Source organism: Musca domestica, unplaced genomic scaffold, assembly GCF_030504385.1.
Source record: "Musca domestica strain aabys unplaced genomic scaffold, Musca_domestica.polishedcontigs.V.1.1 32, whole genome shotgun sequence".
Taxonomy (NCBI): domain Eukaryota; kingdom Metazoa; phylum Arthropoda; class Insecta; order Diptera; family Muscidae; genus Musca; species Musca domestica.
The window spans coordinates 10745203-10769815 of record NW_026712311.1 but is presented as its reverse complement, the minus strand read 5'-3'; the positions used below and the strand labels follow the sequence as shown (position 1 = coordinate 10769815).

General features: G+C 37.8%; 2 protein-coding genes across 3 annotated transcripts in view; one reads left to right on the top strand and one right to left on the bottom strand.

The window, feature by feature from the left end:
* The first annotated feature begins 1361 nt into the window (after positions 1-1361).
* Positions 1362-2872, top strand: LOC101889115 (uncharacterized). Its single transcript, XM_005179388.4, has 2 exons — positions 1362-1605; positions 1658-2872. The coding sequence occupies exons 1-2, from the start codon at positions 1486-1488 to the stop codon at positions 2492-2494; spliced, it is 957 nt and encodes a 318-aa protein (XP_005179445.2). The 5' UTR covers positions 1362-1485; the 3' UTR covers positions 2495-2872.
* A 1342-nt stretch (positions 2873-4214) lies between these two features.
* The window catches only part of LOC101900831 (uncharacterized), a 33868-nt gene continuing 13469 nt past the window's right edge, over positions 4215-24613 (bottom strand). For both annotated transcript variants that reach the window (XM_011292543.3, XM_011292544.3), the window contains 7 exons: positions 23249-23510; positions 21395-22488; positions 8518-8622; positions 8238-8436; positions 7995-8173; positions 7772-7928; positions 4215-6050 (listed from right to left, as the gene is read on the bottom strand). In XM_011292543.3, the coding sequence (XP_011290845.1) occupies positions 5023-6050; positions 7772-7928; positions 7995-8173; positions 8238-8436; positions 8518-8622; positions 21395-22435 (2709 nt within the window). In that variant the 5' untranslated portion in view covers positions 22436-22488; positions 23249-23510 and the 3' untranslated portion in view covers positions 4215-5022. The remainder of the gene's footprint in view (positions 6051-7771; positions 7929-7994; positions 8174-8237; positions 8437-8517; positions 8623-21394; positions 22489-23248; positions 23511-24613) is intronic.

The window sequence follows — 24613 nt, the reverse complement described above, 5'->3', positions numbered from 1 at the left end:
ACTTAAGAATACATATTGCCCGTGGAAGAATGCATCTTATATTGGTAAAAAGAAAATGTGGTTCGATACTGCTATAGTGCAATGTGCAAATTTTGACCGAATCGTATACTGCCTTCAAGAGTTATCATAAGAACCAGTAAGACGGACGGACATCACCAGATCAATTCCAAACCACCTCAAATGGATTCCGTCCCGAGAACTAGGGTCTAAAACCGCAATTTCGATTATGCGCGTAGCCATAAAACTGATGATTTAAAAATACTGTGCCTTACCTTGTTTGGATCTTCAGACAGCATACACGTACAACTATTTCAACAAACCAGGTAACAATAGTTCCTTTTTTGTTTAAAGCTTTTTTTTTTGACAAATGTGTAACATGAACAGAGAGAAACATGGTTAATCCATAAGAAATTAAGACGAACATGAATCACTGATATTTACATCACTTGAACGGTAATTTGTTAATGTTAAATTTGACTCTTTTTTCTTCTTTTTCACTGTAGCACATAAAAAAAAATCAGAAACAGAATATTTTATTAGCCATGGTAACGTAACGACACAATTCTTTTTATTGCTTTTAGAACAAAACGATGCAAGCAAAGAATGTAAAAGATTAAAGACGCAAATGGAGAATGTGTCCGTTAACAAACGCAACAAGCACATCGATGTCCAAATTGAAATTTTTGATATTTATGGAATTCCCTGTTTAGTATTACTTAACTTGTCTTGTTCTTGTTATAATTAATTTGTTCAATAAAAAGTAATTTTACTGTGTAACGTACAAACAAAAGCCGAAAAATAATCCTTTAAATGACATTAGGTAGGGATATACAGTTCGATTGTTTCCCGTTCCTTTTTAAACGTCATTCATCAAGTTTAAATTCCCTCTATCTAGCTTATTTTGTTTTTAACCCCTGTCCATGGAGTTGCCATATTGTGGTAATGGGTGGCAACCATTCCCGGAAAAGTGTTGCTGAGCAGCTGATATTTATATTTATACCCGTGAGGGTAGCAACATAGACTTAATATCTCTTGTTACTTGTAATTTCACCCCAAGTACGATGAAATACACATATGGTAACATATTTCTGAAGAAAAAGACACGGCCATCCTTCTAACATTAGTGCTATGTTCCGCAACAGACGTAAAACCTTGCCTTAAAAAACGTACAACTTTTTACAACGATGACTGAAAATATTTTCTAATTATTGCAAGGATTTTCTTTCTTTGGCCTTTTTTGGAGTTGATGCATGAAACTTTGGCCGATTAATCGGTTAGCCGATTAATCGGTTTTAACCACAGTCCATAGTCGACTACGATTTTCAGAACTTTTAGTACTAAAATTCGATTAATTGAAAGTCGACCTACCAATCCCTATTTTAAAACCAAAAGACGCGCAACCTGGCCTTTTGAATTTGAGAAATCGCCATCATTTCATTATAACAAAAGTTTCGTTTTAAAGTCTAAAAAGAACCAAAACCAACTATGGGAGGTAAGCAGACAAAAATCGAATGCACGGATTTTACTACTCCGGCGAGACCGAAACCAGATGATATCAATATGTTCGATCCAAGATCGCCCAACTTTTGCAGAACTCCAATCGAAGTAAGTTCTGACTTAAGGCTTTGTTTTCCATAATCTTATCTGTTTATTTCAGATTGCATCGGAGAGTTCTAGTACTGGAAGAATGGACGTGTTGCGCAAGCGTTTCTTGAAAGGATTTACTTACAGTATCAACGATCCAAGATCACCAAGCCTTAATCGAACGCCTTTAGTATTAGAGGATTCCAATGAAAGATCTTTGAATTTAGACGATACGTTTGCAGATTTATTTATTGGTCCGAGCCTTCCTACTTCTCAGGTTGCCGTGCAAAATGCCTGTGACAGTGTGGGTATAAGTGGGGAACACCAAGTTCAAGCAATTGAAAAATTACCAACCACACCGGTTGCAGTTCAACAACAATTTGATCCTCGTTCACCTTCTATAGGAGTGGATCGAACTCCGATTATATTCAGTGACGATGAAAATGAAGCAAGCGAGGATGTTGTACTCGAAAACATTCTGTCAAGTCTTACGCTTAAAATGGATGAAAGTGGAAGCGTTGTCTCTATAAAAACACCGGAAGAGACTAAAGTGCGAAACGAATCTGAACTTGTACTGAAACCAAGCAATAAACAGTTGGACCGTGTTAGGAATGGCAAGAAAGCTGTAACAAAAGGTCAACAAAAAAGGCAAAAACAGAGGCTACGGCAAAAAATTTATGAAGATTCTGAAAATCATCCCTCAACTCCGAAACTAAAGGTTTCCAACGCTGGTGTCACTGGCCTAAAGAATGCACGAAGGACTCCTTTAAGTTGCGTACGGAATAGCTCACAACTGCGGTCACGCTCAGTTGATTCTCCAGGAAAATCAAATAAAACTAACACCGTGATTATGAGCAATGATGATGCTCTAATACCAAATGAACGTTTTAGAATCTCCAATGTCATGTGAACGCATTACACATTATTCGCTTATTTTCTAAACTAAAATGATAAATAACATTGAAATAGATAATACTATTAGTAATGTAATATTTAGCACCACTTTTATGCACAAAACATGGTGTGCCAGATAATTTAAACTACCGTACGTCAGACATTTAATTCATTTGATATACCTAATATAGAAAGGCGACGATTTAATATATCAAACCTTTGCAGTTATGTTCAGAAATATGTATAACTTAATTACGTTAATATTTTAAAATATATCCCAAAGGAGGCCATTATATTTTGAACACTACTGTGTATTTGCGCAGTAAAAGTATATAGATTAATATACAAAAACTTTTATTTTTTAATAAAAATGCATGCAATCATTGAAAAAGAACGTTGTTGTTGTAGCAATTCCTACTGATATCTTCGTTGCGTTTCCGTTCATCTCAATCTGGTTCTGCTTCTGAGCCCAACCTTAAGGAGGCAACATGTATATGTTCGGTCCACAACGATACTGACGCCAGGTGAATAGGTTTGACTGGGCGGTGAAAGAGTTGTAGCGTGTCATGAGAATATGCGCCCTGTTGCGGTTCTAAGGGTGGCATTCTGCAGGAACGAATATTTTCTCACTGCGTAGCGTTAACGTTAGTGGACCACACCCAAGCCGGCTTATCGCTTTGTAAGAGGTAAACTTGTTCCTACTCCTAATCTTATCGCAGATAGCTGTTTGAGAGGACGAACGGCTTGAAAAAGCTTTCAAATGTGACCCCTAAGACCTGGGGTAATTGGTGGTCAGAATTAAAACACCATCGATCTGCACATTTAGTGATAGCCTCATCTCTTCTGTCCATGTGGTGAAAAGTGTGGTCATCGATTTTGTGGCGGATATTTTCATATTCCTTGCAGTGGAAAAGACAGTTAGATGAACCTAATAAGTGTTCAATTTTAGCATACAAAGATTACATTGACTTCGACAACATATGAGAAATATCTCACCCACCATCTCAAACTGAGAAAGCCCAATATTCTGTACAAATGCTCAGGTTACAGCCTGGGAGAGGCTTTGAAATCGGGTAGAATTATTGAGAAATTTCTTTGCTTGTTAAATGTCTACGCTTAGTGACGGAAAAGCAGACGACCATAATGTTTACTGTACATTGTAAAGTTTTGTTATAAGAAGAAGTAAGAATAAATTAAGTTCCTTTAAACCATGGGGTAAACAACACCGCCCAGGTTATCATTTATCGCAGTTTTCCGTGGCACATTTTTGTGATGAGACGAGCAGTTAAGGTTGCATGATACATTCTGCTTACACCTGCTCCATTTCATTCTTATTTTTTATAAATAAATTATTGCAATAATGGTTAAATCCGGTAAGTGACTGAGACAATAAGCACAATTATTTTTAAACTTATTTGATAATTAATAGCGTTTTAACTCTAAGAAGACCAGACGGATCAGCTGGTCGATTTCACTGGACACTGACATTGTTCTGTTTCTATCTTTAAATGGTACCTTGTTTTTTAGGGACATTTTAGAAGAGGTTTTTTCCATAAGTTATTCACGAGACCAAAAATAATGTGTCTATTTACCGCATTTTTAGCAAAATGTGTTTAGATCGAACAGACGACATCGAAAACAATTTATACAAAACTGTGACCCCCAAACATTTTAGCCCAATAATCCACAATCGGAAATAATTGGCAGAATTAAAACACACAGTTATTTTTTATACATTTAAGTTTTACATGTCTTCGGGTTTCTTTTTAGGCATACATATATACTCTTGTTGTGTACAGTAAAATTATTTAATAATAACTATTATATTTATAATGCAACACGATATATGTATTTCTAGACGTAAGATGGCGTAACGAGAGCGATTAATGGTATAACAAACAAAACTATGAATGGTTGTCGTTGTAAACAAACAAATCGAAATCAAATCACAGGTTTTAAGCAATGTTGCACAGTATTTAACTTATGTCTATCTATGTGGTTCGTGTGTGTTCGGATGGATCGATAAGATGTGGTTCCTCGCTCGTTAACTAGACATGTTGTTTTAAACGAAAATCATGAGTAAAATGAGAAATAATCAAATGTAACAGTCGGGGGATTTGTCATGAACAATTTTACTAACTACCTAAAAAAACTAACCTCTTCAAGATGTGCTAATGAGAACTTCTATGTCCTTTCCCCAATTGCTGCTAATCATTCGAAATGCATTCAAACATGTGAACGGCAAACAAGTTAAGTGGCCAAGCCCACAAGAATGTGAATGTTGAGATAATTCCTTGCTAATGACCTTAACCTCAGATTTATGTTTGAATGTATTTCGAAACGCATAACAATAAATTAATGTTTGCAACATTTATATTACTTGATGCATTAAGCTTTAAACTAATGAGTACCCAAGTACCGTTAGCGTATTTTGCCTAAATGTCTATGACTTTTATGATACCTAGCGCGACATTGATTTGTATAAGATTAACAGGTGACGGAGTACATATATGACTACATAAGACTATGGTCGTTTGGAATGAATTATTGGCCAAGTTTGGCAGGACTCAGCAAAATCTCAGGTTCAAATTTACCTAATGGAGTAGGTAATGACGAGGAAACAGAGAATGACGTGGAACCAACCAGGCTGTTGGGCGAGAGCGTCGACGAACTTCCTGAATATGTGGAAGATAACATGGTAGATGCTGGAAACTTTAATATCGGGTTTCCTTGAGGCGTTTCGCTGCTTTTTACGTCAGAGCCACATATCGTTCGGCCCATAAATGTTTCGTCAACCACTTGGCCTGGCATTATTTGCTGATTAATCGGAGAGGATGGATCTGTCTGTTTAGAAAAAGATGGTGCTGTAGAAGGTTGCGTTGGAAGTGGGCTTGACGTAATCGACTTTGTCAAAGAAATTGTGGGGGCTGATGAGGGCAAGGCATATGTGGATGTCGACGCTGTCAGCATTGACAGTGGCATTGCAAGAGGCCCTCGCACTAGGTTCTCTGTTCGCTCGGAGTTTCCACGAGACGAAGCAGCAGCAGCTAATGCCGCGGCGTAAGTACTCGCTGTACTAGTTGAATGATACGATTCAGTTTTTTGTTTGATGCTGTTTATAACGTTAGTACTGTGTATTGTAGGTATATCTGCGGATTCGGGCGGTGAAAGATGTGTGGAAACTGAGGACTGACAGGTCCTTCTGGTAGCTGCTGACGTAGTGGTTGGATTTAAAGATGGGCGCATTTCTTTTTCCAAATTAGGATTTCTTACAAATATTAGAGATGTTTCCATTTGCTGATCATTCGTCTCATCATTTGAAGACATTGGTTGCTGCCCATTGTGTAGTAGTAAAGAAGCGGCTGAGTTTTGCTGGTGGACTGAAACACGTTGACGCGACAATTTGTTACTGTTGAAACCGCTAACCGGAGTAGTAGTGTTATCCCCAAGATTGGTGGGAGGAGCATTGTGAACGGCAGTACTCTCATTACATTCCGTTTCGTCTTTCGTTGCACTTTTATTTTTTGCATTTGATTTGCTTGTCCTGCTGGAATTGGCAACATCAAGTTTTTCTAAAAAAAAAAAAACACACACACACATCAAATACACGGGAATTACAACAAAGATCAACTTACAAAACAACATTTATTATATGTAAAATATGATACATTAATGAATGACTATTCTCAGGTTTTATCCCCTCCGCGTCCGACTTCTGTTTTTAAAGTTTTTGAATTTCAATGGTAAGGCAATTCTATTAGCCCATCGAATCGACCCCTTTTGCTGCCGCAATACTTATGGTGTTTTTGGGTTTGTTTAGTTCAGAATTTGATTTGATGATTTTAACCCAAACAATTGTTTTAATAAAGCGATAGTAAAATTTTGGCGATATAGTTACTCGCTTGTTATTAACTGAGTTTTTGCAAGGAAAAAGAAAAGTGAAGCACAGAGCCTAAGCCTGGCAAATTTTTATCGAAGTGGTTTAGATCAAAGTACGCTAAACATTAAATCTAATTGTACCCTCAGTCATTTGTCTACAGAGAATATATATCGTTTGAATCGAAATAACGATTTTAGACCATAGGTCTCTTTGGACCGAATCCGTGAAAATATTTGGAGTCGATCTAGAGGTGTCCATCTGTCTGGCTGCCGATTTGGTCCACGTGCTGGCAAGGAGTATCCCATTTGGTCCAAAGTTGGGGCATATTAAGCAACTTTGTAACTCATGTCTAATGCAACAAGTATATATAGTCTCGATCAACGTAAAATTAAAAATCGATGTCAGTCTATTGCAATCACGTTATTTTTCGAACAAAATGAGATAGAAGACTAAAATTTTGCACACATGTGTGTTTTGTCAATAGGCAGGTTGTTTATGGATCAGGTCGGTCCACGTTTTCGAATATCCACCATCCGATTTTATTCACCGTTTTGTCGGTGCAGACCCACGTCTTCGAATAGCCCCTATACAACGGTACCTCCCAATATTGGGTACTTTTATGGTATTAGAGACATTATATATTTTAAATTTCGTATTTTAAGTTCGTAATGGGTTCTACAGCCTATGGCAAAAAATTGTGTATGCAGGTCCTCGTCTTCGTGTAGCCCCAAACAATGGTATCTTCCAATATTCGGTATTTTTATGGTATTAGAAACAATATAGATCGGAATTGTTTCAAATTTCGTACTTTAAGTTCGTAATGGGTACTGCAGCCTATGACAAAAAATTACCTATACAGGTCAAGGTCTTCGTATTGTCACAATATACCGACCCTCCCGATATTCGGTATATATCGATACCTCCCGATATCCGGATTTTATAATATAGTTGATATTATAAAATATATTTATATTATGTTTTAAGTTTCATATGTGAAGGTCCTTCTATTCGAGGAGACATGTTTTGGCCGTATCAAAAGATGTATAGCCATATCGCAGAGGGTATAAAACCCAAGCAAATTTGTTATAAAATATAAAAAAAAAAACAATGAATTTATAGACCGAATACCGTTGAAAATAGTTTATATTCAGCGTTTCGGTAAATACCCGCCATTTTTACCCAGTAGTAAACTCTACCCATGCTTCAATTTTATAGCCACATAAAAAAGTTTGAGTACTCATACAAGCAAAACATCAGTTAGAAGGTACTATTTGCTCAAGACCCGACTCCAATCTAATTGGAATTGGGCTATTAATTAAAATAACAGAATAACAACGGGGCGTCACCTTTGATTGTTTTCCATCTGTTTTTGCTTTTGTCCTCTTAAAAAAACACTACCTCAGTTATACTTACCGGCTACGACTTCTGGCTCTTTTATTATGGGAACTATCCGGTTTGTCATAGGCTTCTGCTCGTTTTGCATGAATAACGAAGTGGTTGCAATCTGTCGTAATGCTTCCATGCCTTCATTTAGCATTTTACTGTTAGACCTCTTATGTCCAGCGCGGGACTAATGGAACCATGAAAATAATATATATCAAACCGTATGTAAATATTTTAACTTAGAAACACATACCTGTTGGCCTGGAGCTCGTGTGATGGAAACACGTTTAATTTCACCCCGTAACAGGGATGTGGTGTAATCGGCATCTATTTTATTTCCATTTTTCTTTCGATCATTTTTCTTATTCGCTATACAGTGTGATGGACAAATACAGAACAAAATCCTCAGCATGCAACACACGAAACCTAGGCCTGCAGGGGACAATTTTATATCGTATTTGTTATATAGGCTGGTAAGATTTGAATCAGGCATTACCGATGAGTGATGGTCCTATGAGACGCAGCTCAACAGTTTTAAATCCCTTCTCGCCGGTTCCAACAAATGCGATAACAAGTCCCAAAGCTATGGTACCCAGTCCTACGTAAAGAAATGCATTTGCGAATGTACTTGGACCCCTTAAGACGCCCAGAAAATCCTCGTCGTCCGAGGAGCCGCCCAAAGAGGCATCTTGTATCTGTCAACGATAGAATGCAGTCAGAACGTATCAGGCCACAGCTCCGTTTTGCGATAGTAACACAACTATCTTGCGACTTACCCGATTTCTCTTTACCCATCTCCGGTGGCAAGTTGCTTGTTGTTGTGCTTCCTGTACACTGCAACGACGTCCGCGCTCCAACCAAGCAGCTCTTCCCTGAGCACACTAGTTCGCAGCAAAGCGGCACAGATTAAAAAATACAAAAGGCATTAGTTTCTATTCCAATGAAATGGACTATCCATAAAAAACGTGTCGGCATGTTAACAATCATTACGCACAAACAAAACCAAAAACGAGTACACATATTTAAGTAAGTATGTTTCATATGCCCGAACATCGTAAGCAAAATAGTATTCAATATTCCAGAATTTTACAAAAAAAAAAAGGAAAAAAAATGAGAAAAAAGAAAAAACATATACACATAAATGCAGAATACATAATAATACATGCAGACATATATATCAAGTACGAATGCAGTTTCATGTCCATATAAAATATATAGTCCCTTCGAACGCGTGCATACGTACGTGCATAAATGAATGCAAAGGAGTTTGTGCCCATATATCGATGTATGTATGTATGTATGTACGCGTATAGCCCCCAAAAAATTCTTATTTCGGCGTTGAAAATTGAAAATGCGGCTAAACATACGCATTGGCTCATTAAAATAAAAGTAAATGGGGTACAACAAAAGAATACAGAACGATGAGATACAAAATACGACATCATATATTACACAGCTGTTAGAAAATATGCTACTTTATTTAGAACTTTGCATTCTTTACAATTCTGGAAGTCTGAAGGACAATAATTCTCAGTACCGAAGCGATTTTCCTTTTTTGGATTTGTTTTTAAAACTTTTGAACATTTAGAACTTATATAGCCGCTGCCGCATGGTATAATAAAATAAAGGTAAATATTATTATTTTTTTTATTTTCTTGGCTTAATATGTCAGCATTATTTGTTTATATGTGTGTTTCTTTTCACTAAATATTCAAATTCGGATGTTTTCAATATGCTTATTGCAACGTATACATCGACAAAATCTACAGTTTTTGTAGCGATATAAACCTTTAGAGATATATAGAACATGATTTAAAAAACAATAGTTGACCTTTCATTTAGTTTTCGCGGTTTTCAATTATACATTCAAAATCAATGCAACAAGTTGTGTGATTTTCTGATTGTTTTGATAGTAGTTCTGATATTACAAGCCAAACGGATAGACCTCTGTACTTGCAATTTTTCAAAGTTAGCCTAACTGGTCTTCATTGTACCATGGCTGCAGCTAAGTTTGCCTTTAATGCTACACTGGAACTTACGGCCTGTTTCCCAATGTCTTGCGCTGTCGATGCAAAATACCATTGGCCGAGAAGCGAATTTAGAGGAGTACTTGTTAGACCCTAAACAGGTTGAATTTAAAATTTTTTCACGTCAGTGTTTACGGGATATAGTCTAGCCCTCGCACGCCGTATATGGGACTACATATGATATATGCATGTATGTATGTACCTTTTCTTGTCTATATATTTGCATGTTACTTATATAAAATGCAACGCATGCGAACTATATGTATTTTGAGAAAATAACAAATAGCGACAGTTAAGATGGCAGACAGAAGTTGTTCAATTTATATGCATAGTTAAAGAGATTATATTGTATAGGTATTAATAAGACATGAGATCTTGGCCGATTTCGTCTTATGCAAGAACGCCCACGTTGTTATCAGCTGGTGGGTTGGCCGATCTGCTGTGAAATATGCGCATGCGCGTATCTCATCCAATAATAAAATATGATATGCAAGCAAAGCATCTAGTGAGCTTATCTTATCACACGAACGCTGTCAATGCCACGGCAAAACCAATGAAAATAAACCATAGAGAGATCAAAAATGTATCTGATTAACATGCAAGTCGATTGTAGACTCATGCGACAAGCAACGTTTATTGATTTTTTAAATTCGTTATATATATAGAGATATTATGTACATATGTAGTTGATGTTATTCTGTAGACGTACGTATGTTTATGCAGAATTGGCCTCAAGTGTCATTCATTTTATGGTGCACTTAGCAAGGTTTTGAAATTAAAAACAAAATCTCATGGTGCTCATGTGAACGTATTCGATTGTGTGTGTGTGATTGTATGCTTGTGGCTCTGATATCGATATGATATAAATGGTGAATATTTGGTTTACATCTGCACTTGAACAATTTCAAATCGTTAGGCTATTGGTAAGCTTAAATGCCAAAATCAAATATAATATTAATAAGAGTTGCGTCCTTCCTAAATCACAAATCGCTGCATTTCTCTTTGGACTTCATTGTAAGACCTGTAATGTTTTTTTTTTCTTCTTCAAATAAAAATGCATTTATCACTACAGACTGCAGTATGTTAGGAAGCCGACTAATAAACGGAGTCTCCGATGGGACAGTATGTCTGTTTGTTTGAGTTATTTTATTAAATACAGAACATTATTATTATGACCCAATCGCTAAACATTCCAATCGGAATAGGATATTTGAAGGAAACAATTTATTAATGGCTGTCCCTCACATTCAAACAAGTGCAACTTTCCCGTCCATTTCCCATAAATCGAATAAATATGACTGATTGATTGGATCCGCATCGAAATAAAAGGACATTTCGTTTACATCTTACAGACATAGTGCTATTTATGCCATTGCCGAAACCAATTGAATAAATATTTTTTCCTGACTGCTCAATTAAAATGGCCTACACACCAACGCTCTGATGTTTGCTTAGACTGTGGCTGATAATACCACTCTTAGCTTAAGTATCCACTCTTACTGTGAAAATCTTTTGATGTGATGATTAGACGGAAGGCTGTCTGCATTGCTCATGGCACAAGTGCATTGTGAAATCTATTCTGACATTATGACAATGATAAAATCAATTCTATGCAGTTTTTCAAGTACAGGCGGCTTTTTCTTCCACGTTTACCGTTTTCGATGAAACGGAGGTTGTAAAACACATTGCTTTGCTGAGATGTCACGTAAAGGGCGTTCGAAAGATATAAATCGTATACGATAGCAGCCATCGCTACAAATACACTTTTCACATAATGTTATGCAGGAACGACACTTGATATGGATTATACATATTTAAATGGGAAAACCAGTGCAATGTTTGTTTTTGAGTATCGCAAAATACTTGGTTTTGCGATAAACTGTGGAACACGAAAGGAATGTAAAAGAAATCGAATCGAATCGAATTTTTTCTTGGAACAAACATAAAAATAATGTCTATCTTAAATAGGTGCTAAATAGGAATGCTTCGGCATCACTACATTGACAATATTAAGGGAATACGGGCAACCCATTGCGGACCCTTTCGTTTGCAAACAAACTAAAGTGGCGTAACACTCGCCCGAAGTACTGTCTTCACTGACAACTTCTTGCGGTGCTTACAATGAACGACATTCGCAGTGTGGGTGTTTTCAACACGTGTCGATTTAGAATGCCAAATATGTTATGCCAATTAACATCATGAAGTATGGATCTTTTAACTGTATACAAATCCAAGCCGAGGATCGGTGATTATTTCTGTTCTGACATAAGTGTGGGCAATATTTTTGGCTTTTTTAGCATAATGTCTAATGGTGCATGGACTGTTTTTGTTGTAGACAAAAATTATAGAACAGGTGTCACCGAATTCATAGGAAACAGTATTTATTGTAACATGTACGAGATGTAGATAAATTTAAGCCTTTGCTGTAATTCGATGTACGCCCCATTATCGTATGCACATTTATTTCAGATTTCACCGCCTAAAGTCATCGGTATCGAATTATTTACATGTCTGTTTTATGTCTGTTGTATGAATGTTACTGTATCGTACGTACGTATGTATACATTGGTACATTGCATAGGTAATTACAACAATAGCTGGACACCAAAGAAATGCTATTTAATATTTTCTATAAAATAAAACTAGATTAATTTTATACCTAAGGCGCGATGGAGGAGATGACCATAGTAATGCGGACTACATCGAATTGGATAACCTAGTCTTTGAATGTGAATAAATTTATATTTGCTATTTTGAATCTGTCGGTCCGCCATTGCATTTGCTGGCGTCGCAACGAGGAGGCAATGCAGAGATAACAACATAATGATATGCGCTAAAAGAAACTTGCGCCCACATAGGGGGCACGACGCAACACTTCCTCCAGGACATGACAACAATGCGTGCTTAGAAAAATATACGAAAAAGTAGATGAGAAAAATCTAAGGAACGAAAGCAAAAAGGAAAAACAACAAAATGCAAAATGTTGAAATGAGTAAAACGATGAAGGAATAACTATTTGTATGTGAGTAGTGTTTTTAAGCGCAGTCTGGTAAATCGGCAGTCAATGATTGAGAATTTAGTAGAAAGTGATTTAGTAGAAATAAAAATAGTATAATGGCTTTGTTATAATCTGTAAACAGCGGATAAAATATCATCCATTTGGACATGATGAGACGGTCTTTGGCTGGCCGGTGGCCCATTTGCCAACGAATACACAAAATACGAGTACATATACAGGGATCGATCATCAATACTAACCAGATGTGTTTTCACAACGTGTGTAAACTACATGTGTGTATGTGTGGTTGGGTGTGTGTTGGCTATGAGTAGATATGTATGTACGTGTGTATGAGTATTAAAAAGTAACAGCATTCCTCCTATGAATCCTAAGGACAATTTTAGTAATGATACATTTCTATGCAGCTATAAGTTTTGGAAACATGTTCGTCGTTTGAAGATCGATTATACACAACAATTCAGACGAAATCTTGGGAGATTTGCCACAAAAGTTCTAAGCTTTACACTTGTTGAGGGTTTGTTGATCGAGTTGGGGATTTGAGAGTAACGAGTTATTATAATACATACGCATAACAGTTCCACACAACGAATGTATTTTCACCAATTCTAAGGGCCATCATCAACAGACGAGATCGAATTAGGGGGAGGAGGATTGGGTCGCATTCCTTGACAATCCTCTTGGCGGTCGCTACAACTTACCCGTCGGTGTTGGCTTAAACTTAAAACAAGTCATTTTCGTGTATATTCTTACTGTCGTGAGATTTTGCTGTCGACGCAAGGCGGAATACATTTTCGATAGGTCGCTCTTCCGCATACTTACACGCACACACACACACACACTATTCGATTCGGAGAAGTGTTGCAGATTCGAAATGGTGCATATTATGTACTTAAATTAATTGATACTTATAACTACATATATCCAATCAACACGCACACCCACATACGCAGACACACAACTGTTAGGTGGGCGTGCGTGTGTCCGTCGTACTGATCAATGCTGAAATATTTGTATTTGACATCCGATTCATTTGTTTAGTTTTACTTTTCCACTTGTTTCAACTTGTGAATGCTCCACAAAAAATCCTCGGAATTTGTATGTCTGTACATTGACGCCCGATCAGTCAATCAAATTCGGTGAGTGAATGTATGAAGGGCGGTGTCTCTCACACGCACTCATACATGCATGTACAACAGCAAATTCACTCATCGCATTTTCTGGGTTTCGTCTTCATAAAATGTGACATATTAAGAATTGAGAATTTTATTCCATTTTTTCGGGAATATACATAATTTTTTTTTCTTTGTGGAATTGTATTCGCATATTGAATCAAGTCGAGCTCCTAGATCGAAAACGGGAATGAGAGGCAAGCAAGCTGAACAGAATCTTTGGGAAAACTTGATACCATATTGTGTGATAACTTTTGGTTGGTTAGTTGGTCTCACTGGGTGTCGTGTCGAGTAGTATTGTAATGCTGTCCATTGGCTGGTAGTGGGTACTTATCATTTGGATTAGTTTACATATGGGTCGAACGGTGTATGTGTGGTGGTGGTGATGGTGAATGGGCAGATGGACGGATGGATAGTTGGATGGATGAATGGATGGCTAGGTGTTGTCTATCGAGTCATGCAACATGTTTGAATGTGGCGTTGTCTACTCGATGGGAAAACAAAAAAACTATAAGTACAAAAATGGTGGCAATGCGGCTTCTGTGGACGTGTGACAGGTGTTATTTGTAATATGTGTATTTTAAACGTAGATTACGAAGAAGTATTAGCTTTAAATGTATGCATTGCATTGCGGACTGTATTGATGCTCCATGGCTCCTTTCGTATCGGGAGTTGAGTTCTCGTTTCTTGGTCTTGGACGCAGGAATAAATAACTCTACGGGATATGACTAAGGGTAGCGTAAACAATACTGTTCGTGGGGTTTGCTGGGGATGGTGGAAAAATGTAAAACTCTCGCCCAAAAGCATCTGAGAACCAAGAAGTGCATTAAAGTAGGAAAATGCTTGTAATCCATATACATATAGATAGATAAATAGATGCTGATTATATACATACATAGGTGTCGATGTTTGTGTCTTGTGTTTTTGGTATGATGCATCTGCGTTTCTATATAATTTATCGTTTCTTTTTTACATTTAACCACAATGCACATGCTTCTTCAGCAATATTTAACAACAACGCTCTTGTCGAGCCTGACTGTGTACTGGATCTGTTGGGATCCAAGTTCCAGATGCAACAAAAGCGTTACCATATCCCAAAACAAAAGTTCAATAGAAAACTTTTGTTTTGAATACATATTCAACTACACTGAGCGTAAAAGTATTTCTGACACCACGCTCGAAAACAACACACCGCACACGCACGTCAATGTCAAATTTCTAGCCACCTTTCTTGAAAAAAAAAAACCAATCTAAGACTCCAATGAGTACACAAGTATGTTCTTGTCCGTTGGCATGTGGATTACCTAAAGCTACACCACTGATATATCGTATTTTAAGAATTTTAACCATCTTTTGGACATTACAAGAGTTTTGTGACCATTGAGTGTCAACAGAAATTCGATTACATAATTAATCGTTAAACGTAAAAGCTGTATCATTGTAACTTATGAAGTGACGAAAGGATCCCTCTCGATATTTGGTATTTTGAACGTAACGAACTGCTAATCATAGATTGTGACATTTGACGACAATTTATTAAGGCCATGTGCAAAATAGAAGAACCTCTTACACTTCGCCGAGTAGGGGTTTATACCGTTTTCTTTTATGATATAATAAATTCTCATTCAAGACTTTTTGGAATCCAATCAGGTTGGCCACTTTTTTTTCTTCTTTTAATTAATTAAACTTACGTTGTTCAATAAATCTGTTATTATTTGTGCGTGCGTGCGTGCGTGTGTGTGCCTGTCGGCGGTATCTATTGTCGTTAAATGTTTCCGATAGATTACAAGAAATATTCAACTCTGTGATGCTGTGTTCCATTACAAAACTACGTAAATAAAATGTGTTTACAAGCATTTTCACCATACTTTAAAACTTCCAAAGGTGAAGTCAAAAAGAAAATATAAAACAAAACCAACAAAGAAAGATAGTATCGAAACGAATGTGTAACAGAAGTAAATCAAGACAACAAAAGAGACAAACCAACGGATTGCGATAGTGATAACCTAGCACAGGACTTACTGTCGATCATTAGAGCCATCGATTGATGTTTGGTCGCGGTGCGCATAATGGTGGCAACATTTATTTGGCGATTGGAATTTGGATGGCGTGAGTTGGGATGGTAGGACGATTTTGTACAAAGAGAGACAGAAAGAGATAGAGAGAGAGTCGTGGTCATACAAACCATTGCAACGGCATAAAACCGTCGCCATTTGACGTTGGATGATCGCGGCACAAACACGGGTGCAAAGAAGTTCCAATTTTTATTTAACATTTTTTTGTTTTTTGTTTTGAGTGGGAGTGAGTTGGCATATTTACACATGTTTTTGAGGTACATTGTAATGTTATGATACATATGGTGCGGATCAATTAGATTTCGTACAGAGAGATAGAGAGAGAGAGGGGGGAGCGCTCGCCCCATATCATACCGCATAGTTAACGCATACCGTGATGGTTGAGTTGCAATTTGTAGTAGTTTGATTCGATAGATGAAGACGCGTTGGTTACAAATAATTATCCATTGTTGGAGGGGGTACGGTGGATATGTGTGGTACATTACAGTTGGCCAACGATGGACAGTCGAGTAATGAAAAGTTAAAAGAAGGATATGAACAAAATTAGGTCCTTCAAGGTGGTTGTAGGAGTGAATGCAGAAACTATGTAAGTATTTACAGGACGATGTACGTATTTATATATGGATGTATGTATTGGTGTAGTGAACATGACTGAGTGTGTAAAAACAGAAAAAAATCAAGGTGAAGACTAGATGTCTTGTTCTCTAGGGTCGTTTCTAAATAGGATTTCGTTATTTATTGGACTACTAGCGAACTTAAAGAAGAGGTGAAGAAAGGTGCTCAAATCTACAAATGTTGCTCTTATTCAATACTTCTCTTTAGGCCTTTGGGTTCTTTTTTATTTTTTTGTTCGGGATTAGAGATAATCAATGCTAGTTATGTGTATTTAAATTGTAAATTGGATTTTGTACAGCTACAAATTAAAAAGAAATATGTGAAGGATTGGAAATGAAAGAACTCTATAGACAGAGGCTGGATCGGAAGAAGAATAAACATATCTAAGTGAGAAGGTGAGATAGAAAGCTAGTATGTTGATACACAAGATTCATTTTGTAGTCTTGCGAAGGGCTCAGAGAGACTGGGGATTATGGGAAGCAGAATTGAAAGACCGCGGATGTACGCGAAAGCCAAGGATTTTGAGAAGTTTGTTTCGTTTTGGTTTCAAAGCATTTAATGTGAATAAGAAGGTTTGGTGTCTAACCTGAAGTTTGTTGAGTAACTAGGAGCTCTAAACGAAATATTGCTAATATTCTAAGTGAAATAGTATGTAGAATCTACTCATAAATAAATTGAACAAAAAGAAATTATAATATAGTTTGTTTTTGTTTTGGAAGGCACAGTTTCAATGAGACTAAGAGAGAGGGGGAGCAGTATAGACACAGAAGGATAGAGAGAGAGAGAGGTAGTATGATATAAGGACGTAGTGGGTCCTATGTTATTTGTTTTCAGGGGTTGTGAGGGGAATGGCAGAAGTTACTAGTAACTAAAGTAGTAGTTGTAGTAGTAGCAGTATTTGGTAGTTGATAGAGAAAGAGAGAGAGTATTATGTGGGAGTTTCCATTTGAGTTTTGCGGAGAAGAAGGAGGAGAAGGAGTTTGATGTTAAAGAAATAAAATATTACCCATGACTCTGGCGGATAACGAGGAAATGGAGCTATTTCTTTGGTTGCTACATTACTAGGCAACTCAAGTCTTCCACCTAATTTTCGTAGCTTTCTTCTTCTCGCCACCCGAGATTTCGATCTTAGCATCAATGCAGCCTGCATCTTTATTCGTTGAGTTTATGCGCAACAAATATATTTTACTATAGATGAATGATTAACGGCGAAATGCGTTACTGTATATATTTATAGATATATATCACGTTGTGTTATAGGACCGGGCCAATTTTTACACATTCAACCGTAGAGGTCCGTTGTCTTGCTGCAATAGCGTATCTTCGCTTGAGCGCAATGAAGAACAAAAATTGAGTTCTTCAGGAGCCCTATATGTAAAACTAAAGTCGTACACATTTGGTTTAATACATTAATAAAACATGTCTACATGGTAAAAATTCATTTAAAGTAGTTCTTACAGAATCTTCTGAACCTGAAAATACCCAATGCTACCGGACGCCGGTCACCCGCTGACGCTGACGTTCACGCTGATGCCTTGGGCCGAACGGCTACGTGCGCCGGTTGTTGGTTTTCCAACGGTGATGCTTTTGTTTGCGTTGTCCTTTGCGTCGTCGTCTTCTTCGCCGGCGCAGCCACCAGTTAAATTGTACTTGTGCGCCCGTACACAGAAGACGATACATAAACTTAATATTTTGTCTAGATTTGCGCCCTCGTGTGTAGTGTGGACTTAACTCTCCGACCATATAGCTTAGCAAGTGTATGTCCTCGACTTGTATTGTTCTCGCACTGGCGTTGTTGTGTCACAGCAATGTCGATCGTTGTGGATCTTCTGCAACGTGGGCGTCACTTTCATTTTGCAGATATGTGGAAATATTATAATTCTGAATCAGGCGAACGACAAATATTGCTGTAAGGCTTCATCTTTGCTGTTATTTTTCGCTGGTAGTTAAGATGCATTTAGCACAGTTAGCGATGTGAAACTGAGAAGTCTACGGAACGTTATTGTTCGAGCGCGTTATCCAAAGCAAACACTACTATTCCGCCTCCGATACAATATATATATGTATATAAATATACGTATATGGAAAGAGTTTAGTGGTTCATTTGGGGGTGTTGTTTCGTTCGGTTGTTCGTTCGTACGTTTGTGATTTGTTTTCTTACAGTCTGTGCTGTATGGTGTTCGGGTGCTGTCCAGCGCTTATTTTGGCTATAGATCTGTAGTACACCCCTTCGTGCAATTCGGATCCTATAGCAAACAAATAAATAGTGTTCATATATTCAGTTCGGATTTCTGATTTCTGTTTTTTTTTTATTGTTCAAGAGTATGTATGCTGTTGTGTATTTCATAAGTACCAATGATAACATTACACAAGATGTTGTATTTTTCTTCTCTCCCTGCAGCAGACAACATCGCCTTAAATCAGTCAATGTATTATTTTAGACTTATTAGAAAGATGCATCCGCATCTCTATTGTTTTCAAAAACAAACACATTAGAATTCAGGATTGTACGTACGACCATGGCAGAATTATAAATCGGTGGTGTAATGTGTATTTGAAATAGATTAGGAGGTGTGTTAAGTTCGGTCATCATTTTTTTTTATACTGTACAAAAACGATTTTTAAGGTTTCCATTTAATGGTCCACTTGAAGACTATAAAAAGTCAATTTAAAATAAAGTACAAAGATTTTATGAGGTATTGTTGTAACTTATTTAAATATCTTATTCATCGATGTTTTTACTTCAACGTAATCAACTTTAATACATTATTTTTTAGCATTCCTTTAGTGGGGAAAATGACACTTTATATCAGAGTGCAAGAACAACAGGGTTATGTTACAGATTCTGGCCAGGAGTTTGTTCCATCTTCTGGAACAAAATACCTTAACATCCATCAAAAAATGGCAATCTCAAAAAAATATGAACAAAGAAACGTCATAATTGAGTTTATATCTAGCATCTCTACGACGAAGTAAACAAATCATATTTTCCACACTTTTCGCGTTGTGGAAAAATATAGACAAGTAATATTTCTATGAACGCTTCTAAACATCGCAAATATAAACTTTAGAGGAGCCAAACTACTTCTGGTATGTCACCAAAAATGAAGATAGTTTTTATTCACACGAGGTTGAATTGTGAATATAAATATGCAAAACTAAATAATTATATATTTTTTATTTTCATTTCAGTTGGGTAGGCAAAGAAAAGGTTAACTGTTTTCATCATGAGGATCAGTATAGACCTTTCCCTAAGGTACACCACTAGGATACAAGCTATAAAAAAAAAACATTATCTAAAAATATGCCACAAAATGTGTCTGGTGAACTCTTTCAGACCTGTTTAGACTTTTTAGTATTTCTATCATTAGTGTGTCACAAATTCATTCACATTGCATACAAACATACACGAATTGACGCTTGTGTGTATGTATGTATGTATGTACGTGGTATCACAGTTTGGATTATATGAAATTCCAGCTATTTACTTGGTGCAGACATGCAATTATTGTCATCGATTTCCCCTATATTTAACTATGGAATGTGCATGCTTCCGGCAACACACTTATCCATACTTATATACGTATATGTTTGTATATATATATATATACACACACACACACACTTAGTTAGACTAATTAAAAGCAACATCAAGAAAAACGAAACGACAAAGGACACGAAACATCGCAAAAACGAAAAAGTAAACAAATAAACAAAGCCCAGCAAAGAGTGACAGGATGGGGGTAGCGATAGAAGCTCTGGTGGTCGCCGCTAGCATTGACATTGTGACCGTAATAAAAACAGTGGACCACCCAATCCTGCTCCAACCCAAACACCACTTGGCCACCCTTGTGCCGCACACAAAGCAACTATTTCAGCCATCCCAAACACGAATCGTCGAATTTACTTTTATTACTGTTGTTAGTATATCAAGGCCCAAAGAGGAGCTATCATCGTCTTAACACTGAAAGGGCGGTGGGGTCAGGGGTTATGGGGATCACATAGAGCATAGTTAAAGTAACACAGAAAAGAATGGCATGCAAGAAACGAGAAATGGCATTATGACACAACAAACATGCAACACTGAGAAATAAGAAAATACTTTGAAACATAAATGGGAGAAATTGGTAGACTAATGAATATGGCGAATTTGGTGTCGGCGTCGCAGTCGGTGGGTCGGTCGGTCGGTCGGTCGTCGGTCGTCGGTCGGTAGGAAGGTATTGTCGACGGAAGTGAAAGCGTTTGATATCGTGAAAGATGACTTAGGAACACAACCTCAACCGCGGACACACACACACACACGCATTGCCATTCGTATCGCACGTCTATAGCTCAACTAATACACATGTATACAAGAGGTGTTTGTGTGTGTGTTCGTTTGTTCGTTCGTTCGTTCAAAGGTGTGTTCCTGGTTGTATGTCGAGACATTAGTCGATTTTTGTGTTCTATTCTCGTGTATGTGGTCGCACACTCACATACATGGGTATTAAAAAGAAATTATATTGGCACTTAAGAAATGAGAAAATAAAAAATAGGCAGATTCAAAACGGTTTACATAGCAAGAGAACATGTCATCGTGTGTAAACTTGTTTATGTGTATGTGTGTGTTTGCGTTTTTAAATGGATAGGATACAACATAGAGAGAACATGGTAGTAGGGGTGGTAGTGACAGTGGAAGTAGTAGTAGTAGTAGTAGCAGTATGTAGGGCCGGCCTTGGTTCGCTCTGTTGGCTGGTGGTGGTAATTACCTCAATGTGTTCACAGACGCAAATACCTTCCTCACAGTAGGCGCAAATTTGTATTTTACGACCGACGGTGGTCGTTGGCAAGCCCTTAAACACGAGATGCGGATCGTCGGTAAGCAGGGGTTCGTAGTGTTGGTTCTGTTGGTTGAATTGAAGTTCCTTGAATTGTCTCCGAACCCCGGTGATGGCGGCTGGGGGATCGTATTCGAAGGCGTCGCTACGCCTCATACGGTAGACACTGCATTTGCGTTCTAGGGGTCCGGTGGGTGGATGCGTTTGGTCGTCGTCATCACACGAATCGGCGGCTGCGGTGAGCGGTTGTTTTTCTGCCACGGCATCGGGAAGTTCTTCGTGAGGCTTGGCCACGTGACCAGGCGACGCCATCGGCGTGGCCGGCGTCACAATAATACTGTCATGATAGGCCAAAGGTATACCTGCCTCCTGACATATCGCTGGTGGGAGAGCTGTCGCTTCATCCGGCTTGGCGGCGGCTACGCCCGATGGCGACGTCGGTGGTGTGGCTTCGACTTGTGAGACAAGTGGCAAAGTGGCAGTTGCCGATTTCGGCAGATGGGAATGGTGAAAGCTGGTTCCGCTACTGCCCGAATGACGATGTACAAGCTTCGGTGAAACGCGTCCGTGGTGATGATGTCCAGTGTATGGAACCATGTGCTGGTGCTCCTGATGGCTGTGACTGTGGGCGTGGTGGCTATGTCCATGTGCATGTGGGTGCGGGTGCATCCGCATATGCATAACCGATTGTGTATCGCCCTCATCGATTGGCAGTAAAAGCTTCGATTGCGCCGTATAACTTGCACTAAGTTTGCGCCCCTGTGCCTGAGGTGTTCGCAGGTAGTTGTTCGGTAGCTGATGAAATTGTCGAGAGTGACGCGTTGGCGTTGAAGCGCCATGTTCTCCGACCGACGAGCAAGGCGCCTTGGGAGGATGTAGTTTAGCTTGTAGCTGCTGCGATTTCTTTTGCTGGCGTTGTCTCTGTCGTGCCTGGCGTGATGCCAAACTGGCGCCGCCAGCAGCCGCATACATATCTCCCCAACAGTTCCGCTATTACCAGGATGTCACTCGGATATATTATTTCGCTATAGTACACAGGATAAGGAAAATAAACGATTGCAAGCATCGAATTGAAAAGTAAGCATGACTCCTGTGATGCTATCGAACACCCAAAAACATCCCTCCCAAAAATGTCTGCCCACCAAATGACGCTTAATCTACTCCGTATCTAATATCTTAACGCGAATATATTCCACCGAAGTTATGGACACCGAGAAACTATTGACTACCAATGCAAAGCATTTTAACTACTGTCTAATACGCATAATGAGAGAGATATAGTTATATAGATATGGTGATGCGTTCGATTCAATGGATCAACAAATATATCTAAAAGCGTATAGATGGGACTTGTTACGTAGAAATCTGGACAGATGAATCAGCTTGAGCTTCGTATCGAAGCAAACATTATTCCCGTATTTCGCGATGGCTACTACAGCAGATTCGGCGAACACTATGCGTCATTATGCGAATATGAACATATATACACAAATCGTATCGGTCGATGTCCTTTCTAATGAATTCTAGTCTACTCTAAGAAGATATCTACAGTTTCTCGATGTAATGAATAAACACTTGACGTTGTAACTTTGGCCAATACAATCTCAAATTGGAATATTAAAAAGGGTTTGAAGCGCATGTATCCACCAAGGGACTTGAACAAATTGATATAGTTCGTTCATCAATCTATCATCTATATATGTATCTATCTAGTTCGCATACACGTTTATATATGAATTATGTGCTTTGGGCCAGGGGCGTTGCCGATCTTATCGTTTTAATTACCTTAACGTACGCCGATGTCTGAGTCCGATATATTGCTTGACGTCTTTGCGTGCATCGAGACGACTGTTCTGCTACCGGATTTCGAAGCCTCTAATGTCACACAATTTATGGAGTTCGCATTCATTTAATTCGAAATGAGGTTCTAGGTATGTAGTAGGTTTTTTGCATATATATGTATTTTTTTGCGTTCATCGTTTAAGAAACAAGTGCAAAGTCTTACAAACTAATTTACTTCATCAGATAAGAAATACATACATACAGGCTGAAAAAAGATTTAATTCAGATACATGGCTATTGGTGAATAGTGGAACAATATTGCAAAGATTTGTAGCTAAAAAAGTTCCGGAACAAAGTTTGCACGAATTTTGAAAAAAAAGTAGCTATGGTCTACTTGAGGAATAATTTACAAATGCTTTAATTTGACGCATGCAAAGTGAGTGTCCTCCTGCTATATACTGAAATTGTAAGACGTATGTATGTGCATGTTTCCTGATGTCAGTTGCAATAGGTATTACAGTTAAAACCAAAGGTGTACAACTTCTAATACCCTCCACCATTTGTAGGGACTTGAAAAATGTCAACAAAAATTACGTTTAAATGATGAGCTACGGGGGCTATACGAAGACGCGGAAATACATAAGTAATTTTTTGTCATAGGTTGTAGTACCCATTAAGATCGTTCGAAAGATAGCACGTAAACCGCAAGATCGTCTTAGAATTTTACGTTGATTCAGAATATATATATATACTTTATAGGCTCTATCATAAATATTTTTTTGAGGAGTTACAAATGAAATGACAAAATTAATATACCCTGCATAGAATGGTGGTAAAAACAAAAGCAACATTGCGAATATCGTAACAGATCCATGTTGATGAGAAGAATGGCGTTGATTAGTAAAAAAACTTATAGTCTCCTTTATTAGGACCAGCCAAATGCCAACTAGGAACACTAAAGGTATAACACTGTGCAGCAAAAAAATAATTACAGGAAACATCCAGAACATTATGAAAATAGTGTGAAAAAAGAAGACACGCATATCGGCGTTTTGAATGTTTATATCGCAAAGTAACTAAAGAGAGGCGGAAAAGTTCTCGCTTTTCAACATTTTTTGGAATTTTCAGATTAAGATTCCTTGCGATCCGTGCATTTTAGGTACATAGGATCTTCGGTAATATTGCTGCTAACAATTCCCCTTCAACCGGACCGTAGCAAATCAAAATATTGTACAAAAATATTGGTCAAAACTTCTACTGTAGATCACATAATACGTCAAAAGACTAAATGCGGGAATTTATAAATATTAGAAATACCTTTTAGGATTAAAGTCGTACCTCAGAGAGTCTATGCAAAACTCTTCTACA

What these genes read in the sequence shown, in the direction of transcription:
- LOC101889115 (XM_005179388.4), top strand. Translation starts at nt 1,486, where the DNA reads ATGGGAGGTAAGCAGACAAAAATCGAATGCACGGATTTTACTACTCCG. An exon ending in TTTGCAGAACTCCAATCGAA is followed by an intron (nt 1,606 to 1,657) that starts GTAAGTTCTGAC and finishes TGTTTATTTCAG; the next exon opens with ATTGCATCGGAGAGTTCTAG.